The sequence below is a fragment of the Pezoporus flaviventris genome, unplaced genomic scaffold (genome assembly GCF_033815535.1).
Source record: "Pezoporus flaviventris isolate CSIRO_AGI_PZ_B2104156 unplaced genomic scaffold, CSIRO_AGI_Pfla_v1 ptg000072l, whole genome shotgun sequence".
NCBI classification, from domain to species: domain Eukaryota; kingdom Metazoa; phylum Chordata; class Aves; order Psittaciformes; family Psittacidae; genus Pezoporus; species Pezoporus flaviventris.
Window position 1 is genome coordinate 8,967,877 of NW_026892620.1, and position 26,985 is coordinate 8,994,861.

Sequence of the window (26,985 nt, forward strand, 5' to 3'; positions counted from 1 at the left end):
AGTTATTGTCTTAAACCAAGATTATTGCTTAATTGTTCTTTAGTACTATCATGAAGACATCCTGAGATCTATACATCATCAACAAGACCCAATAATAAAAGAAAGAAGAAATTAAAATCAACCTGCCTACAGCTACCCATAAAACCAATGAGCAAGTCATGCCTTAAACCAGCCTTTCTCTTCTGTGGCCATCAACCATGCCAGCTAGCAGCTTCTTTCTAGCAGTTTCCAATGCAGGGAGTCTTTGTGGTCTATCTGGTGCAGAAGTGTGGTAAAAACTATTTAAGTGCTAACATTATGTTTATGATTTGTATTCTGATAAAGTCCATTTAATATTTCCCAACACCTGAACAAGCAAAAAAACCCTTTTTTTAATTGTTTACATTTTTAAGTCGGTTGATATTTTGCAAAATCAGCTTAACAGCCACAATTATTTTAATTGACTATGTGTGTGGATAAAGAATGTACCAGCGGTGGTAGATTCAGAGCCATCCTACACTAATGAAATAATATGCTGTGATTTGAATAGGCAGAGAAACTCTGACATCTGCAGAAGTCTTTATTTCTGGATGCTTCACACAAATTCTTCCTCAAGTAAGCAAATTCAATCCTCTTCAGATTGATCCAGAAGTAAGCAAAAACTGTCTTAATCAGCATAACTCTAAACTTTGGGGAATGTTTTGTTACTGCAGAAAAATGTTCTACTGCAAATGCATTTATACCACCTGTTGGCTGTGTCAGGCCAGGTTTTCAAGAGCCAGATGTCAGTATAAGGACCACATTTTAAAAAAAAAAGTCTACATCTGAGATCTCTTTTCATTGAATGGTTGAATTTTCACAAGCACAAGATAGTAATTCTTCTCAAATACAACTATTTACCTTATAAACTGTTGAAAATTAATGCGATTTATTATTAGCTTATCTGTCTTTGATTATAGAGACAGAGCAATGTGCTAACGTAGCCCAAAGAAGATGCTTTTAATTTTCAGCTGGAAACATCCTCTTGAATCTCAGCTGACACAAAAAGTCAGAGCATATGGTATAGGAAAGGCAAGAAGATGTGATGCCCTGTCAGTAGTTTTTGCTTTAGACCATCAGTTCCCAATGATAATGAATAAGGAACAGCATTTTCTAAATGATCTCACTGACTTTGGAGTCTGAATCATTTGTGAGGGTTTGAGACTGGTCTTCTTCAGGTAAGTTTATTTCAGAATCTGGTCAGTGCCACTGGATCCAGTTTTTCACAAATATTGTATTTTTTCTAATATCATTGACAAAAACACTAAAATGCAGCAACTTGTTACAAGCTTTATTGCTGTGAATCGGATTCTGAGTAAGAAAATAAAACATACATAGCTATAAAAGAAATGATGCTGTACACGTTTATTGTTGTTGCTGTTGTTCTTTTGTTCTTGAGACAGAACTTTGAATGATATATTTCAGAGGCTTTCACACCAACTTTGCAAGGTATTTAAATGTTAGACTATGAAGAATCAGTAAGCAGTAGAACAACTTTATTGCTGAATTTATGCTATTTGTGTTATGTATTTTAGGGCAAATCCTCGGAATTTTAACTTTGACAATGTGGGGAATGCAATGCTGGCACTATTTGAAGTTCTTTCCCTAAAAGGCTGGGTGGAAGTCAGAGATGTTATTATTCATCGTGTTGGGCCGGTAAGAAAATACATCAGTGTTTTTGAATTCTGCAACACATACTTTGATTTGTTTTAACTATTCATCTTATTTTTATCTATTCAGATCCATGGAATCTACATTCATGTTTTTGTATTCCTTGGCTGCATGATTGGACTGACTCTTTTCGTTGGAGTTGTCATTGCTAATTTCAATGAAAATAAGGTACTGAGTAGGGCGGTTTATTGTGTGTTGAACTGGCTCTGTAAGAAACCTGAAACTGATATTATACTGTTATGTTGTCTGGTAAGACTGCCTTTAAGATTGACTTACAGTCTTACAGAATGTAAGACTGGAAGTATAGTTTCAGACAGACCTGATCTGTATTTACCACAATACTCAAGCTTGGGGTGATAGCAGTCCATCCCACACTTTTTCAAAGCTGTCTGAGTATATTTACAATGCAGCCATGTTACCAGATGGAAGCTGAACCTAAAGCACCATGTATTTACAGACGCTCCACATTCTGCTGTTTTAGTTTGAGGTAGGTGTCAGGTAAAAAGACATCTTATGCTTGTATGTGTTACAACTAAAGGGGTCTCAATAGAGATTGGAGTATTTCAGATCCAAAGCAAAGCTGTATGGCTTTTGTCTGGCAAACAGCAGAATAATTGTAAAATTAGTTGTCCATCACTCAAGCAAAAATGTGTCTAGTGTTCTAGGAACTGCAGCTCACGTGGGCTTTGCGGGTTACCCTGGAAAGTAGAAAAACCTGTCCCCAGGTGAATTGTTGAAGAGCAGCTCATGTCTACATACTTTAACAAGATGGCATTCTCTGGCTGGGAGTGCTGCATACACACTGCACATGCCTTAATCTGGCACTTTTTAAGACCCACTTCTGGTGGCCCTGTGGCACTAACATATAATTATTCTTTTTTTCATCTTTCAGTTCGAAATTTGAAAAATAATTAGATGTTTGCAGTTATCTACAGTGATATTTTTATCACTTTGGCATTGGAGGAAAAGGATGATTGTGTGCTCTGGGGCTTGGAGATGCAAGATAACCGAGCCCGGTAGTGCTAGAGACTGGGTGCTGGCCATGGCGCTACTGTGGCCCTGACCTGAACTTTGTGGCAAACACAGCTGTTGAGTTTGCCCACCAAGGAAACTACGTGGCTCCTTCTGGAAAGGGGCCGAGCAGCACATTACTCTGCATCCAGTGTGGGCAAGCAAGGCATCATGAAATGAAGTCAAGCAGATTGCAAGTCAAATAAATAGCCTAAAACCTCTGCTGTTCAGAAGGTATTTTTATGTTTGCATGACTCCAGTGTAGTTTTGGTGGGATGAAGTACAGTCATTCTTGTTACATACATCTGTTCTACAGAACAAAGAACAATGCGCTATTCATTTTCTTTTTTATTCACTAAATTTTGACTAGTGAATTAAAAAATAAGAACTTTTACCAGTATGAGAATTGCCCTGGATTTTTATAGATGCTTTTGCCCCTTCCTGTTCAGCTGTGTAATATTACTTCTTCAAATGTGTCAGCCTTACACTGATGAATAAAAAGTATCTTTCAGCAAGTCTTGGGGGAAAAAAAAAAAGTAATTTAATTTAAATTACAGGTAAGCTAAAGTATTATTTGAAATTATTAAATTATTATAATGTTGTTCTTCTAGAGCTATGATGTATTCGGCTATGTTTCTGTCATGTACATCATAGTTCTTGAAGCTTTACTGAGATGTGAGCTGAGCACTTCTGTAAACTGTTTTTCATTTGCCTCTACACTTTCTACACAGGCCACTTTCCTCAAAAACCTGTTCATAGGCATGAGCGTAGGAGAGAAGAAGAAATATCACATTACAGAGTCTGCTTTTGATCATGGCTGTTCAAACCCTATTTGAGGTGTGGTGCATACAGTGTCAAGAAGTGGGCATTTCCTCTTTAGTCTTGAATGTGGTCTTGAGTGTGTCTGTCATGAACTCTCAGCCAGATCTGCAAGCAGTTGAGAATCATCAGGAGCCACTTGCTGCTCTGGATTGCTTTGCTACACCTACGGGCATGTACTTTTTTTCCACTGTCATAGAAAAAAGGTACTGGAGGAGCTGGATCTTTGCCCTTACTAGCATGACTTCTATTACGCTTTTGTGACAGTAAGCCAAATCTTAATACATGCTGTCAATCTTCTAGACACTGTTTTTGCTCTTAGTTCCCACTCTTTCCATAGAAGTCACTCGCAAGATTAAATTTACTTTGTCAACCTGGCTCCTGCAAAAGCAGCCTGTGAGATCTCATTCACAAATTAGTGAGATATCATTAAGTCAAAACTCGCTATTCATCTGCATAGTCAGCTCTTGACTATGGAATAAGGTGATCAGAACACAGATTACTTTTGAAGTGAGTTACCCACAATATCAGTGTAAATCTTTCACCAGTTTTTTAAAGTTTGAAACATGGACAGGGGAAAAGCACTCCTAATTATATGTGACTTATTTCATTCTCTCCTCCTAGGTATGCAGCTTTAAAGACACAGGACAGCTCAAATTAATGTGAAAAGTAAAAGTTTGCTTATGTGCACTGTGATTCAAAGTGAGAAGGAACAGGAAGGTGTAAACATGAGACTTATAAGGATTGTGAGCACAGGGGATAACTAAACAAGTCATCCTAGCCCAGACAACTGCTGCATGAGCAGCCAGTGTAAATGTGGAAGTCTGAGTTGTAGGGCCTGAATTAGGGTTCCCATTAGTTTCAGACAGTTGTCAAATTTTTACATTTATCCTTCTGGGGTGGATTTCTCTGCTTGTAAGTTTTCCTCAAACTATGGCTGCCATTTTAGTTATGAATGTGCTCCTCCCTTAATTCTGCATCTGAATACAGGGAATGCATTCGTCTGAACATCAGAAAAGCTACTCACTAATAACAGTTCCCTATAAATTACATTCAACAGCCATGTCATGCGGTATTTCTGTAGAGTTTGCATGATAATAAAAATACAGTCGGTATAAATTGTTTGTCATGTGGTTCAGCTTCTTCAGTTGTTTCTTAGTAACCTCAGGTAACTGCTGTGGCATGTAATGTTTGGTTTTCTTTTTCTTGAATACTTGTTACTTTTTGTGCATTTATTATAGGGAAAACTTCTGATTTGAATTGAAAAGATTAATATATTAGTTAATTATGCAATGAGGGAAATCTCAGCCAATCAATATTCAAGTAGAATGAAGAAATTTCTAGGAACTGAAAGAAATGTGAAATAAGATAGAGAGATGACTGACATTGAGTCCAAAAAGAAGAGAGCCAAGCATTCCACTGTATGACATTAAGTTGCCTCGTCTTAAAACTAGTTACTTGGACAAGCAGTAGGTGATTTAAGTAGACTTCAGCTTTAGTGGCTGATAGATGGGGGGTCTGGTCTAGGTCCTCAACTGTCCCAGCAACAGAGCACAAGCCGAAAGTGTTCCATCACCACCCATTTCACAACCCTTGCCCATCATTTGTCACAGCTCCCAAGTGCCACATGTTCAGTCAGAACTGAAGATGCGATCGGCTCAAATATTATGTCGGTTTTGAGTTGAAGTCCAAATGCAAATGCAGCTCCTCCAGCAGCAGTCCCACTCATGGGGCTGTGTTCTCTGGTCCCCTTATAATCACCCCCTGGTGGAAGTGGTAGTTTCTGAGCAAAAGAGCAACTAGGCACCACCATTCCTGAATTTTACAAAGGTCCACTTTTTTTTGCCACCTTTTGTCTTGTTTGCAGTGAAAGCTCTCCAAGATTATAAACCAGACAGTCTCACTGGGGCGAATCAGTTGCCTTTTAATTTAGGTGTTTCTAAATGGCATGGTTTGGGCCTGACACAAGCAATAGGCATCCTCGTGTCTGTCGCTTGGTCCACATCGTGTTAGAAAGCACCTACTCCCAGTGTGTGGTGTGGGGACACAGTTCTATAAAGAAATTATGTCCACTGAGAAGGAGTAATTCTTACCTTATCAGCTGCACAGCCAGCTGCAGTTCCAGTATCTACACAAGCCAATGCCCAGGCGAGTCCCAGAGATCAGACCAGCCCTCAGTGAGGCTTTGTGCTGACTGAAAAAAAAATCAATGAGATTTTACAGTTCTCTGAAGTCATGAGGACCTCATTTTGTTTTCAAGGTCATTTTAAATAACATTGAATTCTGTTTGGGCTTTGCTTGTTTATTCCTATGTTCTGAAAACACACACATTACCATCTACCACCTCCCACCTAAATAAAAGGTTTATTTTCCACCTCTCCCTAATGAGTCCTTTATGGAGGGCATTTGTAGATTCATAGCATACTACTATTTTATTTCAATTACACCCCAAGCAGAAGAGCTGGGGAGAGACTCAGCAGTCTCCTGGAGGGCTCATTCCCTCAGAAACTGTAGTGGTACTGATGAGCCACAGGATTTTCTGTAGCAAAGTCCAGACAAAATTGGCCACTCTTTAAAACAGTGCTTCTTGGCAAACGATGTTCAGTCAAATGGAAGATGTCCTGCGGTGTTTCCCTGCCCACACTGGGCTGCTGCTACAAAGAGACACAACTCAGCCTGCTGAGTTGAGTCCCAGAAACTCACAGCTAATGCATCCAGAAATCCTCTTGAGTAACAGCAGATACTTTCGACCCCTTTACCCAAACGGTGTATTATTTAAGGACAGCTACATATGTAACTTTTTGCCAGTCACCAGAGTGAATGTTGTTTTCATGTTTACAGCATTCAGTATTCTAGCTTTTATATGATAAAAGCTTTATACGCTTCTCTTTATTTATTAAGGGGACAGCTTTACTGACTGTAGATCAGAGACGATGGGAAGATCTGAAAAGCAGACTGAAGATAGCACAACCTCTTCATCTCCCACCTCGTCCGGGTATCAAAGATATTTTGGTTTTATTCATGTTGTGCCCTAGTGTTCGTAATTCCCCAGGAGTCTGCGATTCAAATTAAAATTGTAATCGTGAGGCCACTAGGAGGTTGTGCATAAGTTAATGTGGAAACAGGCTCCAACTACAGATCTCTGAATAAGGCTATTAAAATCTACCCCAAAAAAGGTTGTGCTTCGATGGTTTTAGGATAAGCCTTAATGAAAAAATTATTTTCTAGATGAAAAATATTTGCAGTTGGCTGTTGATGATATGAAGGGAATGTATTAACCTGACAGCAGTTGAATGATGCACTTGCCCCACAAGTACCAAAGCCTTCATGCAACACTGTGTTCAGTATTTGAAATTATATGTTTAGACACCCTATTTGATATGGAAAATTGTAGCAGAAAATTAGAAATGTATTTTGAAACTAGCAAAGGATTATTTTGCCACTAGTGAACATGGAAAAGATGTCGAGAAATAGGAGAAAAACACCAGTATGTATTTTAACTTTCCTCCTCAAACTTTCTTTTTCAGATAATGATGGCTTTAGAGCTAAGATGTATGATATAACTCAGCATCCATTTTTTAAGAGAACTATTGCTGTACTTGTTCTGGCCCAGTCTGTGTTGTTATCAGTTAAGGTAATTGTGTTTCTTTTAAGCACTTCATTATAGTAGGATAATATGTGTTGTGCATTTCCTAACACCAATTAACGATCAGTTGAGCCCTTAATGTGATGAATGTACAGAAATATGTTTAGATACAGCAATCTCAGTTGGCACAGATCACTGTAGATTAATTATAACTTGTGGAGCTGAGTCAGTTTCTGCCTTTTTGTAGTCTGGTCCCCAATTTTAATTTCCAGTTAAGTTGTAAATCTGTGAGAGAAGAATATACCAAGATGCCATTCCTGTCTGAGTGTATCTTAAAGTGAAATCTATTCATTAACAAAACCTGCAAGAAAAGTTAAGTCAATTAAGTTTAAGGCAATTAAGTTTAAGGCAATTAACAGCTACTCTTCTGTGAACACATTTTGTTTGCATTTCAGTGGGATGCTGCAGATCCAGTGACTGTGCCTTTAGCAACAATGTCTGTTGTTTTCACCTTCATTTTTGTCCTTGAGGTAAAGTAATATGTTTCATGACTTCTTGAGATTAAGACTGGTATGTATATATTTTATTTTGTCTTTAGGGATGGTCTCTAATTCTTTGCTACGGTTTTTATTTCTGAACATGTATATTTGGGACTTTTCATGTCACTTGTCTTTAAACATGTACTGCAGGAATAAACTTTTCAGTTTGTTGGTTGGGTTTTTTTTTAGTATCATATCTCCATTTAAGTCCTTTTAATAAGCTATGCCAAATTCCAATATTGTGTCTTTGTTGTTGCATGTATCTGGATCCTGTGTGGTAACGATTCTCTATCTGTGAGAAAACTGTAACTACAACCAACTGTGCAAGGTGTACTTAGCCTATTTTCACAAGACTGGAATCTAAGGACTCAAACACGTTTTAAAAAGCACTTTTATGTATAAGGCTATCTGTAGTGTAAAAAGCACACATTTATGAGGTTAAAGAAGAGCCTTCCTCTGTTAGGTTAGTACACAGTTCTTCTGTAAGTTTGTGGTTATTTTTCTTTTCAGTTCCCTCTGAATAGCTGATACCACTGTCAGAAACAGGATAGTAGACTACGTTTCCCACTGCTCTAATCCAGTATGACAGTTCCTGTGTTCCAGTGATACATTTTGCCAGCAGTGATGAATAAACAATGATGTGAATACCTTGTAGCTAGAGTATGTCCATGTTGTTGCTTCTCTTTCGCCTACCCAGGAGAAAACAGTATCTCCTGAGAGACTGAGTAAACACAGAAAAATTTGATTTGTATCATACACAGACAGGTTTTAATTTACCTAGTAACTATTCTTTAGAAATACTTTTTTATTTTATACTGCCAGGGGAAACAAATGCTCTTCTAGAATTTTAAAGGAACTTTGCCAGAGCCAAGAAAAAATTGTTGACTGCCTCAACAGGCAAGCTATCACACTGAGTGCACACAGTTCATGGAGAGAGGAAGCAGCTTCCTGCCCAGGATCTTTCCTGATGCAGCAGTCTGGTTACAGTCTGTTATACATATATATATATATATATATATATATATGTTCTGCTAGCACTAGCAGCCATGGTCCATGAGGAAGGCCAAAGACTTCTGCATAGCTAATGGCTCTGTGTCCAGTCTAAGGACTCCTGATTCAGTCTTAAATGCTTACTGCTCACAACAGTATATGTGGTAAAGAAGAACAGGAAGAATTCGGAGGCCTCACTTCTGTTACCACACTGATGATCACAGAATAAAATGAGATATAATTTTTTTGTTTTCACAGTGTGGTACTCAGTCTGAGATTATAAACATCTGAACTTCAGTGGTTTAATTCTACATGCGAGCTAGATATTTAAGCTGTCACTGTGAACAAGGGAGTTGTGGGGTGGGATTCAGTTACCTAAATAACTAAAGGCATCAAAAGCTTTTTGGGATACCCTAGCTGATCTCCCCTTGCCTGCACTAGCTGCTACAAAAGGGCAAGGATGTTTGCAGGTCTTCTGTCAGCCCTGTCAGCCCCGTCAGCCCCACACATCTATCCAGTATTCTAGGGCATCTCTGCTGACTTGGTAGAAGGAGGCAAGATACCTTCAGGTACCTCAAGTGAAAATTAGACATTCAGAGACCATATTCTTCATCTCACAGTCAGGCTTCAGAAAACATTAGCATGGCAAAAAAATAACTGGAAAATCAACCTTTTATGTCAAACTAGTGTCCTTTTATATGCGGTTTTGGTTTCAGGAATGTAAAGAATACTGCTAAATGGCAATGCTGCAAGGTGGGATGGAAAAAATCATGTAATGAATGTCTGACATTTATAGCCTTTATATGGTAACACTTGATTTGCTTTGAAGTTTAATACAAACTGTGTATGAGAAATTCTAAAGTGTTCCTTCCATTATCCTACCTCAGTATCTTTTAGCTGTTGTAACTGTTTCCTATCAGTATCTATTCTTAATCTTCCTCTCTATGCTCCTGTTACCTATATTGGAAATGTCAAGCACTTTGGCTGCTTTTACCAGGTACATTGTAAAATGTACTGTCTTTACAGTTCTTAGCTTTCTTCTCTTACATCTGCTGAATACAGATGGTGCCAAGTACAGAGTATTCTTTATGGCAAGAAATATCTGCGATATGGGAAAGCTTTTTAAATAATTTGAACTACAGGTGCTACAAAACACAATGTGCTTATGTGATTTTAGCCTGCTTACGGACAGCTAGCTAGATAGGATACTATACTATACCCCTTTTAGCTACGTATTATTGACAGAATAATTTTCCAACTTCATTACTTGCTTATCTATAAGAAAACTTAAACACAGATTTACCTCAGCAATCTATACATTAAGCATTCAGTCTAAGGTGGTCAGCTGCACTCCTTCCTTCGATACTTGATGGAGAGAGAGAGAGAGAGAGAGAGAGACTTCCAGAATCCTGTGCATCTCCTGCTTTTGGTCATCTGTAATCTTCCACAAGTACCAGTTTTTCTCCATCTAGCAGCCTAACTTGTCCACATGGGAACAGCCAGCTGACATGAAACCTGTCCTTGGCTGTTTGAAACTATTTCATAAGACAAGCTCAATCAAACATTTTAGAGAATGGAAAAGGTTCTTAAAGCAAGAAATAATTTTTTTAGTACAACTGAGAAATTGTTTGTATTCATAGGTCACAATGAAGATTATTGCCATGTCACCTGCTGGCTTCTGGCAAAGCAGAAGAAATCGGTATGATCTCTTGGTGACATCTCTTGGAGTTATATGGGTGATACTTCACTTTGCCTTACTGGTAAGATCTACAAAACAGAGTTCCCACAATTAAGCTTGATTTTATTTGTTAAGCAGCAGCAGTAGGATCACTGCTGTTCACCCAGATAAATGCTTGGGAGGTTTATAAGGCTGAGACAAATTAAGCTTTATGCTAAGAAGAAGGAATCACTGTCTTTGGCAATGATAATGTACAAAAGTTGTCTTACTGATATGAGGTAAAGTCTGCAAATATGGTAGAAAACTGAAGTCTTTAGGAGGGATGTGAGTGAGGAAAGAATATGAAGAGACTGAGAGGCCCTGCCAACAGCAGCCTTGGGAGCATCAAGGAAGAAAGAAGCAGTGTACAGAATCCACACAGCAACAAAGGACTGGAGGAAGGCATAGGTTCAAAATTGCTGAGCAATACAATCTGTCTCAAACCCAGCAGTGACTCTGGACCACTGTTTTTGGCTAAGGGTCAATGTTTAATCCAGGAAGGCATGGAGGAAAGGGAAGGAAGTCAGCTCTCCCTCTGTCCCACCCTGGTTTTTAAAATTTGGCTACAGCCTGTTTCCCTTATTTAACAAGGGAAGGAGAAGGGGTAGCTGATACTTGTCATCAATTGCAAGTTGTCAAAGTCATCTTGCCCTGACATTCACAGTTTGCTCCCTGCTACTGAGTAGCTTGGAAGGCCTGTAAATTTCTGTAAGCCAGCAGCTGCCTAGACAAGTATACTGGGGCTGTTGGACATAATTACAGCCCAGCTAATAGAAGATTGTAAGTTTTGGGGTTTGATGTATGGGGAAGTTGGGTTAGTGGTTTTGAAGTGGTAGAGCTTCTTCTGCTAGTTTCTTACTGCTCCACTTTACTGAAATATTAGTGCTCGTGGTTAGTGATTTCTCTTGTTTCATATGGCAACTGCCCTACATTATTAGAAGACCAGATATCATGATCTTTTCATGAGATCCCTGGGGTACATCTATTAAGTCTTCTGTGTTTCTGTTCCAGAATGCGTACACATACATGATGGGGGCATGCGTAATTGTCTTCAGATTCTTCTCGATTTGTGGGAAGCATGTAAGTATAAATTAGGAACTACAGCCATTGTAGTGCTCATGTACATATTAAAGGACTAGATGCTGTGTCTCTAGTGCACATTCTGTAAGGCTCCATTTTATATGCCAAAAAAAAATGAGACTTCAAGCAGCAGCTTCCAATTTTATGTGCTGTCTTTAAAATGTCAGGATTTTAGGTATATTTTACAATAGCACTGTGTTACAGTTATTGGAAAAGCTTCATTTTTTGCAAAAATAGAAAAAGTGCAACTGCAATGCCATACAGATTTTAAAAACACTCTCTAAAACTCTGAACAAATATTGTGCGACTTTCAGTCCCTGCTGCTGGTGTGATGTGCATGCTATTTGCTTATTTTCTCTGGCAGACTAGTTGAGTGGTGGTTAATGCTCTCATTATGGTAGTGCTCTCTTTTAGAAGTTTCTTCCTCCAGAGTGCAGGTTTATGTCTTGTGTCTCTACAATGTACGTCTTATCACAGTAAAGGACTTACATTCAATTAGAAAAAAAAGTGGGCCAAGATACTCCTCTGGAAACACTGCCATGGCTACAAAGCAAGTCACTTCTGAAGTTTGTATTTCTTTTGTGTTTGGATTTGCTCTGGTGTAATTGAGAGGAGGTTGGCAGAATAAGCATAGGCAGAGAACAAACACATTTGTTTAACAAGTGGTGACACTCTGCATGCTCTTGCTGTAGAACTTCTTAGACTATCCAAACATTTTCTGTGAAGTCTGACATATTAAAGTAAATGTGATGAAAAGCCTGCTGTACTAGGTTGCCGGGGTTAAGAACAGTAAGTCAGAGGGTTTGTTCAGTAAAGATAAAAAGTTTTCTTTCAATCAAACTACACAGAGCCTGTAGAGCCTTGGAACTCAAATGAAAAATCCTTGCTTCTTCTATGCAGTCAGACCAAGTGATTGCCTTCAAAGCCTCCTGATTGATTCTGAAGTTTTTTCAAGGTTTTAACCTAGGCACTTGTGCTTTCATGTTAGGAGCTGTATCAGTTTCACTAATTTATCTGTTGTGATGTAATTTGATGACTGAAAGTCAGCATGAGTTATCAGTTTGGCATATCTCTAAAGAAAACCGCTACCCTCAGTCCCATTTAAAAGAATTTTCCATAGCATCCAAATGGCTAAGTGATTAAGACAATAATAAGAATAAAATGTACAATATGTATGTATGGGAAAGTAATATCTATTATCTAGGCCTACAGCCTATGGAATTTCCAAAAAAAATGCTCTCTTCTTAAGCTCTTTTGGCCAACTTGTGTGAGAAATTACTAGTTTAATCAAGCTGTGCTGATCTTAAGAATATCCCTTTCCCTATACATCAATCCATTCTTTTAGGTAGGCTGCAATATCTGTGGTTTCCACGTAACAGCATCACTTTCAGATAAGCCCAAAGTAGTATACTGCTGTGTTCATGCAATGCTAATTTTGATACTTCTGGAGTATACTGATCCTAGAATATTATAGTTAAGCTTATGCTGTATTATTGCTGTGTTATCCTACACTATTATCCTATATATTCTTTGAGGAGCAACATCTGGACCTTGCAAATTAGGCAGATATGCAGATCTCTTTAACAAGTAAAAAGCCCACTACATTTCAGAGGAGGACACAAAATGTTCAATTCCAGTAAGATTCGTAATGTCTCCTTTCACTGGGTTCATCCCTCAGTATATATGTGTAAAGAATTCATTTTCAAAATGGCAGCTGCAGTAACACTCTCCCCTTTTATCTCTGCTTTCCTTAATGGCATCATGGACTGCTTCTTCTCTGTCCTTCCAGGTGACACTAAAAATGCTACTCCTGACTGTGGTTGTCAGCATGTACAAGAGTTTCTTCATCATAGTGGGAATGTTCTTACTGCTTCTTTGTTATGCTTTTGCTGGAGTAGTTTTATTTGGTACAGTGAAATATGGAGAGAACATTAACAGGTACAGTACATACTTACTACCTCGTGGGGATGTTCTTTAAACAGCCTGAAAAAATTACATTCTACTAGAGAGTTTATCTGTGGTAAAAAACAGGCAAGTCCCCAGGTCTAGCTGAAGAGCTCTAAACAGAATTTCAGTTAGGAGACATGGAATCATTTTTCCAGTTCTTGTGCCTCAGACCAAATGACACCCAATCCAGCCCAGAGCAGACCTAGAGCTATTCTTCATTACGCCAACTGGAATATGCTTCAAAGCAGCACTGCACTAGCCACAAGCTGCTGAAACACACTGTACCTACTACACCTTATCACCAACACCCAATCTATATATCAGCCTGATACAGACAGGTGACAATTCTGTGAACTGGATGTTAACTGAAGATTTCCCAATCAATAGCATCACCAGGCTTCAGGAAGAGAATGGAGACAGGAGATAGGATCTGGCCTTAAGCCTGTGTTAGATCTTTGATAAAATGAGACAAAATGCTGAGACCTGTGTCTGAGCTAGAGTTCAGCTATTATATCTTGAGTCATGGAATAAATAATTCAATGAGCTCATTCAAATAATTCTGTAACTATTTTTCAGACTAAAATAGTTGAGCAATAGAAAATGGAAATTATTTGCATTTATTCTTGCCAACGTTTTAGTTCTGGGATGTGAAATGATCTCTCTCTCTCTTATTCTTTAAAACAGACATGCAAATTTTTCATCAGCTGGCAAGGCTATTACTGTACTCTTCAGAATAGTTACTGGAGAAGACTGGAACAAAATTATGCATGACTGCATGGTAAATACAATACTGCCAGAAATAAAGTAGACAAGAAACAGGAGACAGCCTTGCATCTCAAAGTATTTCCAGTATTTTAGCTTTGTACACGGAATGTTGTGATTGCCTTTATCTCTTCAAGAAAGAATAATGTTCACTAAACCTCAGAACATGACACACAAATTGCAGTTCCAATCACACACTCACAGTGTAATATTTCATGGGGCTGGACTATTACATGATTTAAAAACAAAAATAAAAAGATGTTTTAAAAATCAGATGTGCAGTAACTCATTTTTTCCGCTCTTTGCTTTGACTAGGGCACAGTGACTTTTCAGATTAACTTTAATGCCTACACTTTGGCTTATTCACTAATTGGGATGCTTTAGAGAAATAGTCATAAGTATTATATTTATTGCAGAGAAACTAAAAATCTCTTTTTATGATTGCTTGACTTTGTTTTCTTTTGTTTTGAAGGTCCAGCCTCCATTTTGTACGCCAGATAACAGCACCTACTGGAAAACAGACTGTGGAAATTATGCTGGTGCTCTTATGTATTTCTGTTCATTTTATGTCATCATTGCATACATCATGCTCAATTTGCTTGTTGGTAAGTGAAAATACACATTAATAACAAAAAGGTCCATCTTGGCACGTAGTGTGTTAGATGCAAGTCTGTTGTGCTATTCAGTTATGAATTCACTGTTACCTTATATGTATATGTTGGTTTTGATACTTCTCTGGTGTATGCTAAAACTCAGGATGTTTGGGGATGAAAGTTTTTAAACAAAGAGAATGTTGTATTTGCATAGTTACCCTAAGAAGTACTATTTTCTCAGCTTTTCCTTTGTCCAGTTAACATTTTTCCAACAACACTGGAATTCATCTAGTTGATAATCTAACATCTTCCAGTATCAAGTAGGTGAAGATGTTAGATTAGGCATCTCACCAGCATTTAAGACATACCTTTTAAAAAGTGAGCACAGTGAATACTAATGTAGCACAACAGTATATTACCCATTCAGAATTCTCATCTGAACATACAGCTGAAGGCATTTATTAATGTGAAGTTTGTGCAACAGAATTAATATTGTGCTGAAATCCATTGTTGCTTATAGAAGTTATCCTGTCAGAAATTAATTACAGGCTTTCTTTATTTTGTTTTTGTGGTTTGCAGCTATCATTGTGGAGAATTTCTCCTTGTTTTACTCAACTGAAGAAGACCAACTTTTAAGTTATAATGACCTTAGGCATTTTCAAATTATATGGAACATGGTTGATGACAAAAGAGAGGTAAGAAACTTAACAATGTGCACAGAAATCCAGTAAATTTTCATTTTTCCTTGAAAAAGTATATGGGGAAACCAATGTGTGTTGACAGAACTCAATGAGCAGTTACTGTTCAAGTTCTAAAAGTTCAGTGAGCATGACCTAACATCTTTCATGGCCCTTCAAATACTGACCTCTATTCTTTACTACTGTGAAGTAGTTACAATAGTAGATTTAAAATCAAATGTAGCTAGCTATTCATAGAATCAATACAATATCATCTTTCCTCCCAGCTCCCTGAGAGTTGTTCCCCAAGAGGTCTGTAGACTCACGTCTATTTATGTGTCTGATCTTCAAAAGGGCTTTGCTGAGATCTTGGCATTGTGTCCCATAATAACTTCCTAGAGAAGCTGATGAAGTATGGGCCGGATGAGAAGACGATGAAGTGAATTAATAACTGGCTGAATGTCCAGGCCCAGGGTGTGATGATCAGCAACACAGATTCTAGCTGGACACCAGTAACTAGTCATATACCTCAGGAGTCAATACTGGGTCCAGTCATGTTCAACATCCTCATTAATAATCTGGATGATGAGGCAGACTGCATCCTCAGCAAGTTTGCAGATGACACCAAACTGGGAGGAATGGCTGATATAGCAGAGGGTCGTGCTACCACCCAGAGGGACCTCAACAGGCTGGAGAAATGGGATGACAGAAACCTCATGCAGTTCAATGAGGGGAACTGCGAAGTCCTGCATTTAGGGAAGAGCAACCTTGGGTACCAGTACATGCTGGGGGCTTACCAGCTGGAAACAGCTTGGCAGCAAAGGGACACAAAGATGATGAAGGGACTGGAGCATGTTTCCTATGAAGAAAGTCTGAGAGATCTGGGGCTGTTCAGCCTGGAGAAGGCTAAGGGGGGAATTTACCAATGTATATAAATGCCCAAAGGGAGAGTGCAAAGATGACACAGCCAGGTTCTGCTCAGTGGTGCCCAGCAACAGGACCAGAGGCAAATGGGTACAAGCTGAAACACAGGAGGCTTCCTCTGAACATCAGGAAAGATTTTTTTCACCATGAGTGTTACCAAGCACTGGCACAGGTTGCCCAGAGAGATTGTGGAGTCTTCATCCTTGGAGATACTCAAAAGCCATCAGGACATGGTCCTGAAAAACTGACTTTAGGAGGCCCTGCTTAAGCAGAGGGGGTCAGCCCAGGTGACCTCCAGAGGGCCCTTCCAACTTCAACCATTCTGTCATTCTAGGAGGAGAAGAACATCTGGGAAACTGAGCTGTTCAGATGCCCACACAAGTTAAATCACCATCTGAATAATTCATGACACCACTAAGATTTTAATATAACAACATGAAGGAAGTTGGTTGTTTGTAGCTGGCACATGGCTGTGCTGGAGGTGGAAGCTGAGTCTGTACTGAGAGTTCTACATCCATCATGCCCAGCATTGACGGTATCTCTCTCTGAGGTAGAACACCACATTACAGCAAGAAATAGTTCCAGTCAGGCTCATTTAACAGAACAAAATATTTTAAAAGTATGGATACCACAGTTTCAGAGGGAAACACTGTAAGTCCTAATTTTTTAACAGCAGATCAAAATTGTCACAAGAAGAGCAACACATGCTGGGTTGACTCTTAGTGCAGAAAACCTTTGAAAAACTAGTAAACTCCCAACATTCTCCTCTGAAAACCTGCACAGAGAAGGGGACAGGTTTACAACCAGGTATAGGCCTGGCCCTGAATGTTTAAATTGTAGTTTAATTTCAGGTTTTCAAAGGCAGCTCTTTGGGCATATGATCCTCATTACAGATTAGTGCAAATGGGGAAACTAAATCCCTGAGCAATTTTGAAAATTTCTGGCAAAATTAACAGCACAGATTCTCATCATATATCAGTCAAATAACAGCAAAGACTTCTGTGAATGCGCTGAAGAGCTGGCTGCATGTGTGTATTTTTCAGTAATGTATTCACAGTGTCTTAAATATGCCAGGATTTGATGCAGAGTCTGTGCAGAAACAGTGTTTCTCTCACTGATCAAGTTGAATGTCTGAGCTGGTTGTTAGGTCACAGGAATAATTTACCATCTATTACACAATTTTACCCAGGGAGTAATCCCTACCTTCCGAGTGAAATTTCTTCTGAGGCTTCTGCGAGGCAGGCTGGAGGTTGATCTCGACAAGGACAAGCTCCTGTTCAAGCACATGTGCTACGAAATGGAGCGGCTCCATAATGGTGGTGATGTCACTTTCCATGATGTGCTCAGGTATGCTGAGATTTTTCTCTAAATCTGTAGAACAGGTATGATGGCCTGTTTCTCTCCAGGCCAGCCAGCATTCATTAGGCTTGGGAGGCAGTGCCATTTTAAGTGTAATACAAAAATTGTATTTCCCTCATTTTCCTGCAAAATATTACTGCTGGAAAACGCAAGTGCTGGGGAATTAGCTCTAAGTAATTTTAACATTTTCACTGGAGACAGTTTGTCATAAACAGCAGCACTCACGTGTTGTTCTTGTATCTCAAGTAATGAAATATTGTTCTCGCATGTGTAGCAACATGACAATGAATCTGACTAGAAATAAACAGAAACGGGAACATTATCCAAGCATAAACACTTTGGGGAAAAAGGGGGGGAATGAAACCACCACAGATGCCCTAGTTACTTACAGTTCAGTACCTCACCTGTATTGGATAACTAGCTGTAGTGATAAGGTTTTCATTTGTTTTGAGCACCACAAGTCTTTTCTGCAATCTGGAAGCCTCAAATGTGAATTTATTGCGTACACCTCAATTACGTATTTTTGCACTGAGGTGTTAAGTATGAGATTTGATTTTCGAAATTAAAATGTAAGGTCACCAGCATTTAAAATAAAAATTAAAAAGCCGTGTTTCTTCCAGCATGCTTTCGTATAGGTCTGTTGATATCAGGAAGAGTCTGCAACTGGAAGAGCTGCTTGCTAGGGAACAACTGGAATATACCATAGAAGAGGAGGTGGCCAAACAGACCATACGCATGTGGCTGAAGAAGTGTTTGAAGCGAATCAGAGCAGTAAGTCAAGCTAAACTAGTCTCTAAATGGTTGCAGACATTGTACTGCTCAACAATGCTGGAATTTGCTGTCGCTATGCTTCATTTACTCTGGAGTCACAATAATATTGAAGAAGTATGTAGCAGTTGCTAATTCAGCAAAAGAAAAAAAATGTTACAGCTCAACTGAAAGTGCTATAAAAATAGGCACCTTGAAGGCAAAAACTGTCTTCCTGCCAAAAATGTATCTGTCTTTTCAATACAGCAGGAAGATATATGTGAGGAAACCGAAGTCAAAGAAATACATTAAAAACAGTGTAATTTGATGAAACCTCACAGGCCGAATCCTTCCTCACAGAATGTAATTGTATAAATTTCTTGTCTTTGCTGGCAGAAGATACCATGATCAGTCACCAGCAAATGAGTCTTCAAATGGAACCTGTATCTAGACACATCATTGGAGTGAGCCATTACAGTAACTGTGTTTGCAAATGAGCAGTGTGTACATGCACATCAGGTATATGAACCAGGACACACAGTAGCTGTGTCTATGGCAGCAAACCAGACATGGCCAAAGCACTGGCTTATGATTGGAATGGGGTCACCCATACTTGTTAGCATGTTCCTCAGCACAGTTTCGGCCCATGTGTACTCATACTCTCCCGGACCACTGCCATAGGAGCGCATCACTGCCCTCCAGGCATGGATCAGAGTAGAGACTGCTCCCAGTATGCAGTGGTTGAAGCCTGAAACTGTCCTGTGTGGTAGATGGAAGATAAGCAAGTCCTGGCCTGGCATTTAGCTTCAGGCCTGCAGGAAATCCCAGTCTGTTTAATTTACTGTTACAGACCTAGCCAGTACTTCTGTTTATGCAGTGCTTCTGGTTGTCAGAAACTTTTTTGCCTTTTCTTGGGGTAGCTACAATATATGCTGGTCACCATTTTTCCTTGGACAAAATCTATATTAAAAAAAAAACAAAAAAAACCAGGAAATTTGGATTAGGTTTTGAAGTTATTCTTCTCTTTTGTTCAACAAATAACTCTTCCTTTATATAACATGTCACAATCTGGTTGCACTGATGACTGATTTTTCAGTTACTGTAAGGCTGAGTCCAGGGTTTGGTCCATATATTTTCCATTTTTATAAAAGCTTACTTCTTGTGAATGGAGGTTTTCCACAGAGATCTGTGATCATGGGATTTTTTTGTGTTTGTAAATTTATAAAAAAACCGTAACTGGACAATTTGAATGTAATGTACATTCCAGATGAAATGTCAATTTTCAAGGCATATTCAGATAGTTTCATTTTGATCTGATCTCTGTTATAATAACGGCAGTAAATTTAATCTCAGCTCTCAATTCCAGGTTTATTCAACTCTGTTGTTCATTTCATTATGATATTGAATTACACTATGTTAAAGTAAATATGCTATTCATTTCACTCTAATAATATGGTTCAGATCATTTCACATTATATGAACCTTTTATAAACTGAATGTAATTATGGAAGTTAATATATATTTTCAAATTCTGATGTTAGTCTCTAAGTCTCTCTAGAGGGAGCATGTGAAAACTACCCAGGAAAGTGAAACCCTTCCTAAGGGCTGTTTATTTTAATTTAAAAGCAAATTAGATTGTAAGATCATAATGGTAGTAGATTTGTTTTTCTATTTGTATTGTAAATCTATATTCAGTCCCAAGGTTTCCACTGCTGTTTTATTCAGTATTACTGACAGCCTGTTCCAAAGTTCATGAAAGAAATCAGGATGTTTTTCATTGCCTTCATCTAATTTGTAGTGAATCTCTACCAATTCATTTTTCCTTTTCTTTGCAAGATTTTTTTACTCATAAATTGAAAACTTTACGTGTTTTTAAACTCCAGGTTTATACCAATAATTGAGCAGCTTGCCTTCCACTTAATATAGTTTATAAGTTTTATCCTCTATTCCCTACATACAGGTTAGACATATGCTGGAAGTCACTGTATTTAAATAGTGACCATCTGATATATGTAGTTTTATCGATGCATCTGGTATGCGTATCTGGTGCGTAATGTTTGGTTAAATATTTAGAAGGTTTTAAAAAGAATAAAACACTGTGGTACACCAATGAGAACATTTTTGTTGTCACATATTGTACCTTAACAGAAACAACAGCAGTCATGCAGCATTATCCATAGTCTAAGAGAGAGTCAACAGCAGGAGCTGAGCCGATTTCTGAATCCTCCCAGCATTGAGACAACACAGCCAAGTGAAGATATGAATGCTATTAATCAGGATAACGGCACACAACCAGAGGTATGTTCACCGTAAGACTATCATCTACTTGGAACAAATTTAGAAAGATTCCATATTTCTTATTTGTTCATTTTTAAACATCATTTTAACTGGAAAAGTTGAAAGCATTATCTTGTTTTGTTTAGGTCTTTGCCATCAGATGCAGAGGCAAGATGGTCTAAGGCAATAACTCCCCAGAATAGTTAGCTGTTTTGCTAGCACCATAAAGGGCAAACTCAACTGTACAATTCTGGCAGCACCAACTTTCAGCTCTAGCATGAGTTGTTTACAGGCTCAGGGTTATGAAGCTTTCCTGTCCAAGCATTCTGAATATTTACAAAGTGATAACATTGGGCATGCTGGGTCTTTGAGCAGGAGTCCTGGAATTTTCCAGGGTAGGGAATGAAGTAGGTACAACATAAGGACTCCACTGTAGAAGGCCGAGAACAAGTGTGTACCCTTCAGTGGGACTGTCTGATGGATTGAGACCAAATGGGGTATGGGGAGGGTGTAGGGGGTGATTATTTTGTTCCTATTACCCGTAGTTGTCTGGGGCAGTAAACGGAAGCCATACTGCCTTAACAAATGGCAGTATATTTTGTTTGTATTCATGTGCAAAGCTTGGAAATAGAGTAGAAAGACAACACTTTCTAGGATCATCCCCATGCAGTAAGGAACTATGACTAAGATTCTTCCTCTGTTCAGACAAGTAGCCAGCAGCAGCTTCTAAGCCCAACACTTTCTGACAGAGGTGGCTATCGACAAGACTCTGGAGATGCTGGAAAACCTCAGCGGAAATTTGGACAATGGCGTTTGCCATCAGGTAAGTGAAGAATGTTTATTAGTATAGTCTCCACATGCCAAATCACTGCTGTACAATAACAAACCATGAGAGGCTTCATGATTCAGAGTTCTATCCAAGCAGCAAGCTTGCTGCTTGGACCCACATCAGGGTTTTTCTACACTCATGCATGATAAAATACAGCAGTCTTTCCTCTTCCTTCAAATTCTGAAAGTTTGGAAGATTGGCTCAAGCATTACCATATGCAGATGGTTGGATTTTTTTACTTTTTCAGATATTTACTCAGGATCTTTGGATTGGGGCTGTACTGTCACATCTGTTTGGAATAGAATCTTGTGCATTTAGAGTTTTCTTTTATCATATAAAGCACAGTGCAAATGAAGTTTTTCCTAACACCAGTACTTCTGAGTGCCTTGTCTTGTCTAAGCATACTAGGCACATGGTTTATACCTTACACGATAATAATATGTTATTATATCTTCACTTCAGCCAGGAATTGGCCAGGTGTACAATCAGTTTCCAATTTATTTTCTCATACTCAAGTTATTCTAGTAACTGTAGTCTGGTATAAAATAAAGGCTAGACTATGCCTTATAGGAGGGTGGGAGGGTATAGCCTGACACCTTATGAAATCTTTATCTCAAGAGCACTCCCCATCACCCTCTGCCACCTGAAATAGTCTCTTTTAAAGTGCATAATGACTTCTGCTGACTGCATACTCATGACCAGTAGGTTAGGTGTGTGCACATCAACCTGCTTTCAGCTGTCATCAATTAGTCCTATTCCAAGTCAGAGCACTGCCTTCAAAGGCTGCCACTGTTCAGACCCTAATCACATCTAAGTGGAAGTAGAAAAGATGATCATGCTGTGAATACCATCAAACCTGTGACCAGAGTACTTGTCCAAGAAACAGGACAGCTTAATAGAGAACTTGCAATCCATGTTTTCTACTTAAACATCACTGAGCAGCAAAGATTGCTTTTTTTTGGAACAGAGAGAAAGAGAGGGAGCATGCAAAGGAGGAATCATACTATTGTAGCCAACTGGATAGGTTTTTCAAGTGAGAATGAAGAGTTCAGGATTTCCTTTCTTAGTGCTGATCTTGGACATGTCAATCCTAAATGTGCCTTAGTGGACAGTCTCAGAAAAGGAGGGTCACCTCCATGCATGGGACAGCCCAGCAGATGGTAAATACTCTGCCTTCAGTCCAACAAAGGCATATATTTAAGATCATGAATAGCATCGTTAAGATCACCTGTGGGTTTTATATACTTACACATGGGGTTTAGTGCTTTCCTAAAGCCATACTGGCTTCCACCCTTAGGCCACAATAAAATCACTTCCTAGGTGTAGCTGCTGCCCTTAAATGCACTTTTTTTATCCTTTTTTTTGCCACTTACCACTTTATCATTTTGCCAGCAGGTCAGGTCAAGTAAGTACTGCCTAAACCATTCAGGCTGCAATTGGCCAGGTAAGAAGAGATCAACTCCATCAGCTATCCCAGCAGAAGGAAATGAAGCACTGCTCAGTTAAACTGCTCTACCAGCAAATTAGTGGGAGCAGTGTGAACAGCTGGAGCTGGGAAAAAAAAAACAACAACCACCCTACATTAGAATAGAGCCTTACTCTTTCTGCACTAAATCAGTTTAAAAGTGCCCCAGTTAAGCTAGTCCTATATGCCTGAATTCTGCGCAAAACTGTTCAAGAAGCAGATCTTCTCTAATGCAACTTTCTGTTTCATTTATAGCCCCCAAACCAATAAGCCATTCAGTGTCTTCAGTCAACCTCCGCTTTGGTGGGCGTTCAACTATGAAATCTGTTGCATGCAAAATGAATCCCATGTCTGATGCTGCTTCCTGTGGATCGGAAGTCAAGAAATGGTGGACAAGACAATTAACTGTGGAAAGTGATGAAAGCGGAGAGGACCTTCTTGATATCTGAGAAAAAATTAAGTCATACTGCAACAACAACCACTTCAAGTACAATCTTTTTCTATGGTTAGAACTGAAGATGTGTGTGATGTACAATTTCTTTAACATCAATGTCATAATCAAATGCTCATCCTTCTGCCATATGAAGCATAGCACACACGTGTTAGAACTCACCTCTATAGGCACTAACTGTACTTTAAGAAACCTGTATACAAGAGCAGTATTAACAAAGCCAGAGAGACTATACTGCCTTTAGCAGGCAGGGCGTTGAAATATTTCCTATGTTCTGTAGCTACATAATGAAAACGTATTTTGATATACACACCTTTGTGTTTTTCTTCAACCTATACCATACTTCAATGTGGAAACACTTTACAATACAGGGGTAATGTACTTCTTCTTTTTGTGTTTTCCCTCAGTTCTTATTTAGTAATGTTTCTTTAGACAGATTTTATTATTCACAAATCACCTGAAGAGGTCAGCACTGACTTCATGTTCAAGGAAAGTGTTTTTACAAAGTGCAGATTCTGAATTACAATTCTAAGATTTTTCTGGACCTTTTTAAAAAATATGCAAAATACAGGATAACCAATTTTAAAAACAGAAGGTGAAGGATTGGCTTTTAAAATGTAAATATCTTTGACGTTTGGTTAATTATGCAAAGAGCTTGATTTTCATAGAGAAAACAGGGGAAAAAAATCAAGAAAAAAAAGACATGAAAACTGTGTCTCTAAGCATCCAGCAAAAGACCTCCATGTGAAAAATACGGTTTATGCTTCATTTTCCGAATATACTGGTTATTCATATGTATGGTGTCATTCTCCTGTTAATTGGGTCCCGTTTCTTTGTGTAGTCATAAGATAACTTTCTTCATGTCTGTGTGATAAAAATTAGCATGTCGGGGGTTCTAATTACAGAACAGTATTGTATGGCTTTTAAAATACAGTCCAGTTATGCTGCAGAAGTGAATTTTACTTACCCATGTTACAACTCATGCTACAGCCCTGCAAAGCTAAGGCATGACACTGTACTGTGGTTAAATACCTTTGTCTCTTTTATCCTGGTGCATCACATTTTGACATGTTAGCCTTCTTTTATGTTATGAAGCATCAATAGTGCTACATTATCACTGGTGAAAAAAGCAGCTATCCTTTCATATCAGTTTTTCCAGTGAAAGGCCAAGGCTATACAGATATGGAGGTGGAGAAGAAAAGCCACAAAACACAGAAGAGTTCTTTAGTTTCAGAATTTAAGGCCCTCTAAAAACGTAGGATAAAAATGTGCCCTTCCATCAGGGAAGAACTAAGAGGTTGCAGATTTGGTAGCTCAGCCCCCATCTGGGTATTTCAGCATAGCGAGGACCTTTCTGTTACCATTGTTTCCTATGGAAATGATAGGTTGCTCTAATATGGCCTGATGTGAGATCTTGTAAGAGGCTCACAGCTAATGTACATCACCATTTAAAATATATGTCCTTTAAAAAGCAGACAAAAGCCAGTGCTCTGTGATGTTTTCTGGCCAAAATATTAACGTAGAGTGGTCAGAATACAGCACTGTTTTCATAGATGCCTTCACCATAAATGCAAAATCAGTTCTGGCCATAAAATAGTTTTCTTGGCATCTATCAGTGTTTTGTTCCCTGTGTATAGTTGAACATGGTTTAGATTTTTTTGGTTTTTTAAATAGTCATATTGAACACATCTGTATTTTGTGGTTTCTTTATGTGTTTTGGGATATATTTAAGTTGAAATCTAGTCAATTGTAACTCTATAGTAATAAATGTGTGCATTCTCTTGTTTACTAAATTAACAGCCATCAACAAAACCTCATATGCAAATACATTCCTTTGTGTTCTGTTTTGTGCGTAAGATGAGCTTTTGTATATATGACAAAAAGATAAATATTGGATTTATAAAATAAAGTATCTTTGAAAGTTCAATAATATATTGAACTGCAGATCTTTCTGAATCATTCTTGCTGCAAATCTTCTTTTTAAAAAATCTGGCAAACATTTTTTCCTTGCCTTACAGTACTCTGTCAATAAAAGTGAGTTGCTTTAAGCAATATTCCTCCCTCTGGTTTTCATTCTAACTGCATTCATTGTTATCATCTGGGATTATGCTGCATAGTGGCTGGGTGTCTCGTTTGTACAGGATTATTTAAAGAGATGCTTTTCAAACTCTTCTAATTGGGGGCCTTTGGTTTTTTGGTGAGAAGTCCAGCAACCACCCTCATCAGTACCTTCCACAAGGGGTCTCAGTCAAAAAATGGGACTAAATAGGACTGTTCAGTATCTGGTTTTCTTTAACCCACTTTGTTTGCTTTAAAGCCTGGATGTGAATATGTGTGCATGTGTGAAGGGAAAATCTGTGGTGGAAATACTGTGATGGGTTCCAGTATCTTCCAAAACTCTGGATCATAAGCTGGGTTCCAGTATGTTCTAAAACTCTGGATATCCCCGGAGCATCTAATTTAATTAGCCCACTAGCTCTGAGAAAGCAATACTCACGTGTTTATTTCCCCATTTTACTTTGGCAGATGTAGAAAGTGCAGTGCAGTTACAAAAATATGAAAATAATGTATACTAGAGATGACTAGGTAAAGGTAAAAATGTTCTTAGTATGGCACCCCAACATAACTAAAGAAGGTGATAACCTCCTACTCTGCAGCAGAGCAACCAGTGAACACTTGCATATGAAGGTGAAGCAGAGAGGAGAGTTAAGAATGACTGAAGTTCAAACAGCCTCTGCAAACAATGGAGAGACACAAAGAGGAAACAATGCATCAGGAAATCATTCAGTCTAGACAGCCTGAGAGAAAAGTTCAAACAAGAATAGGCCCTAGACAAAGGTAAACAAAAAAACTGCCAGGGGTATATTACTACCTACAGTGGTCTTGGCTTCTAGAATTAAATCCAGAGTTATTCTACACAAATCATAGAATCACAGAATCATAGCATGGTTTGAGTTGGAAAGGACCTTAAGACCATTTGGTTCCAACCCCGCTGCCACGGGCAGGGACACCTTCCACCAGACCAGGTTGCTCAAAGCCCCATCCAGCCTGGCCTTGAACACTTCTAGGGATGTTTAGGCTCCCTCTGTTCCATAGGAAGCAAGTTGTAAAAGTCTTCTTGGCTTGGGTGGGCAAAAAGTGTAGTGCATGTTGTCACTGCTCGAATAAAAAACAACTGATGGGAAGTCTGAGAACATGCAGCAAAGATGCATCTCAATATCATTCCAAAGCAAGGTCAGATTTCAGACAATCACTTTTGAAATGAAGAAATTAATAACCTGAAACCATTTGCTACTGGAAGATATCCAATTGAATTAAGAGCTAAAAACATAAAGTACACTTTTATCTGGCAAGCTGAAAATACCATCATTGTTTTAACTAATGAGGGCTGATCAGGCTTGAAGATCTTCAAAATAACATTACATTCAGTATTGGCTGCATCCAAAGACAAGTATCACAGCTTCAAAGAAGCCAAAGAAGATTCAGATGCCAGAAACAAATGATTGACTTTGTGAGAACACTC

At 38.6% G+C, this 26,985-nt stretch overlaps 1 protein-coding gene across 1 annotated transcript in view; it reads left to right on the forward strand.

The window, feature by feature from the left end:
- The window catches only part of NALCN (sodium leak channel, non-selective), a 232,563-nt gene extending 207,053 nt beyond the window's left edge, over positions 1 to 25,510 (forward strand). Inside the window, exons 29-44 of the mRNA XM_061472826.1 lie at positions 1,554 to 1,674; positions 1,759 to 1,857; positions 6,421 to 6,514; positions 7,047 to 7,153; positions 7,561 to 7,635; positions 10,275 to 10,394; positions 11,363 to 11,431; positions 13,221 to 13,369; positions 14,063 to 14,156; positions 14,613 to 14,745; positions 15,313 to 15,428; positions 17,524 to 17,681; positions 18,314 to 18,464; positions 20,589 to 20,738; positions 21,423 to 21,540; positions 23,267 to 25,510. Coding sequence (XP_061328810.1) covers positions 1,554 to 1,674; positions 1,759 to 1,857; positions 6,421 to 6,514; positions 7,047 to 7,153; positions 7,561 to 7,635; positions 10,275 to 10,394; positions 11,363 to 11,431; positions 13,221 to 13,369; positions 14,063 to 14,156; positions 14,613 to 14,745; positions 15,313 to 15,428; positions 17,524 to 17,681; positions 18,314 to 18,464; positions 20,589 to 20,738; positions 21,423 to 21,540; positions 23,267 to 23,460 — 1,948 coding nt within the window. The 3' untranslated portion in view covers positions 23,461 to 25,510. The remainder of the gene's footprint in view (positions 1 to 1,553; positions 1,675 to 1,758; positions 1,858 to 6,420; positions 6,515 to 7,046; positions 7,154 to 7,560; positions 7,636 to 10,274; positions 10,395 to 11,362; positions 11,432 to 13,220; positions 13,370 to 14,062; positions 14,157 to 14,612; positions 14,746 to 15,312; positions 15,429 to 17,523; positions 17,682 to 18,313; positions 18,465 to 20,588; positions 20,739 to 21,422; positions 21,541 to 23,266) is intronic.
- The last annotated feature ends 1,475 nt before the right edge of the window (positions 25,511 to 26,985 follow it).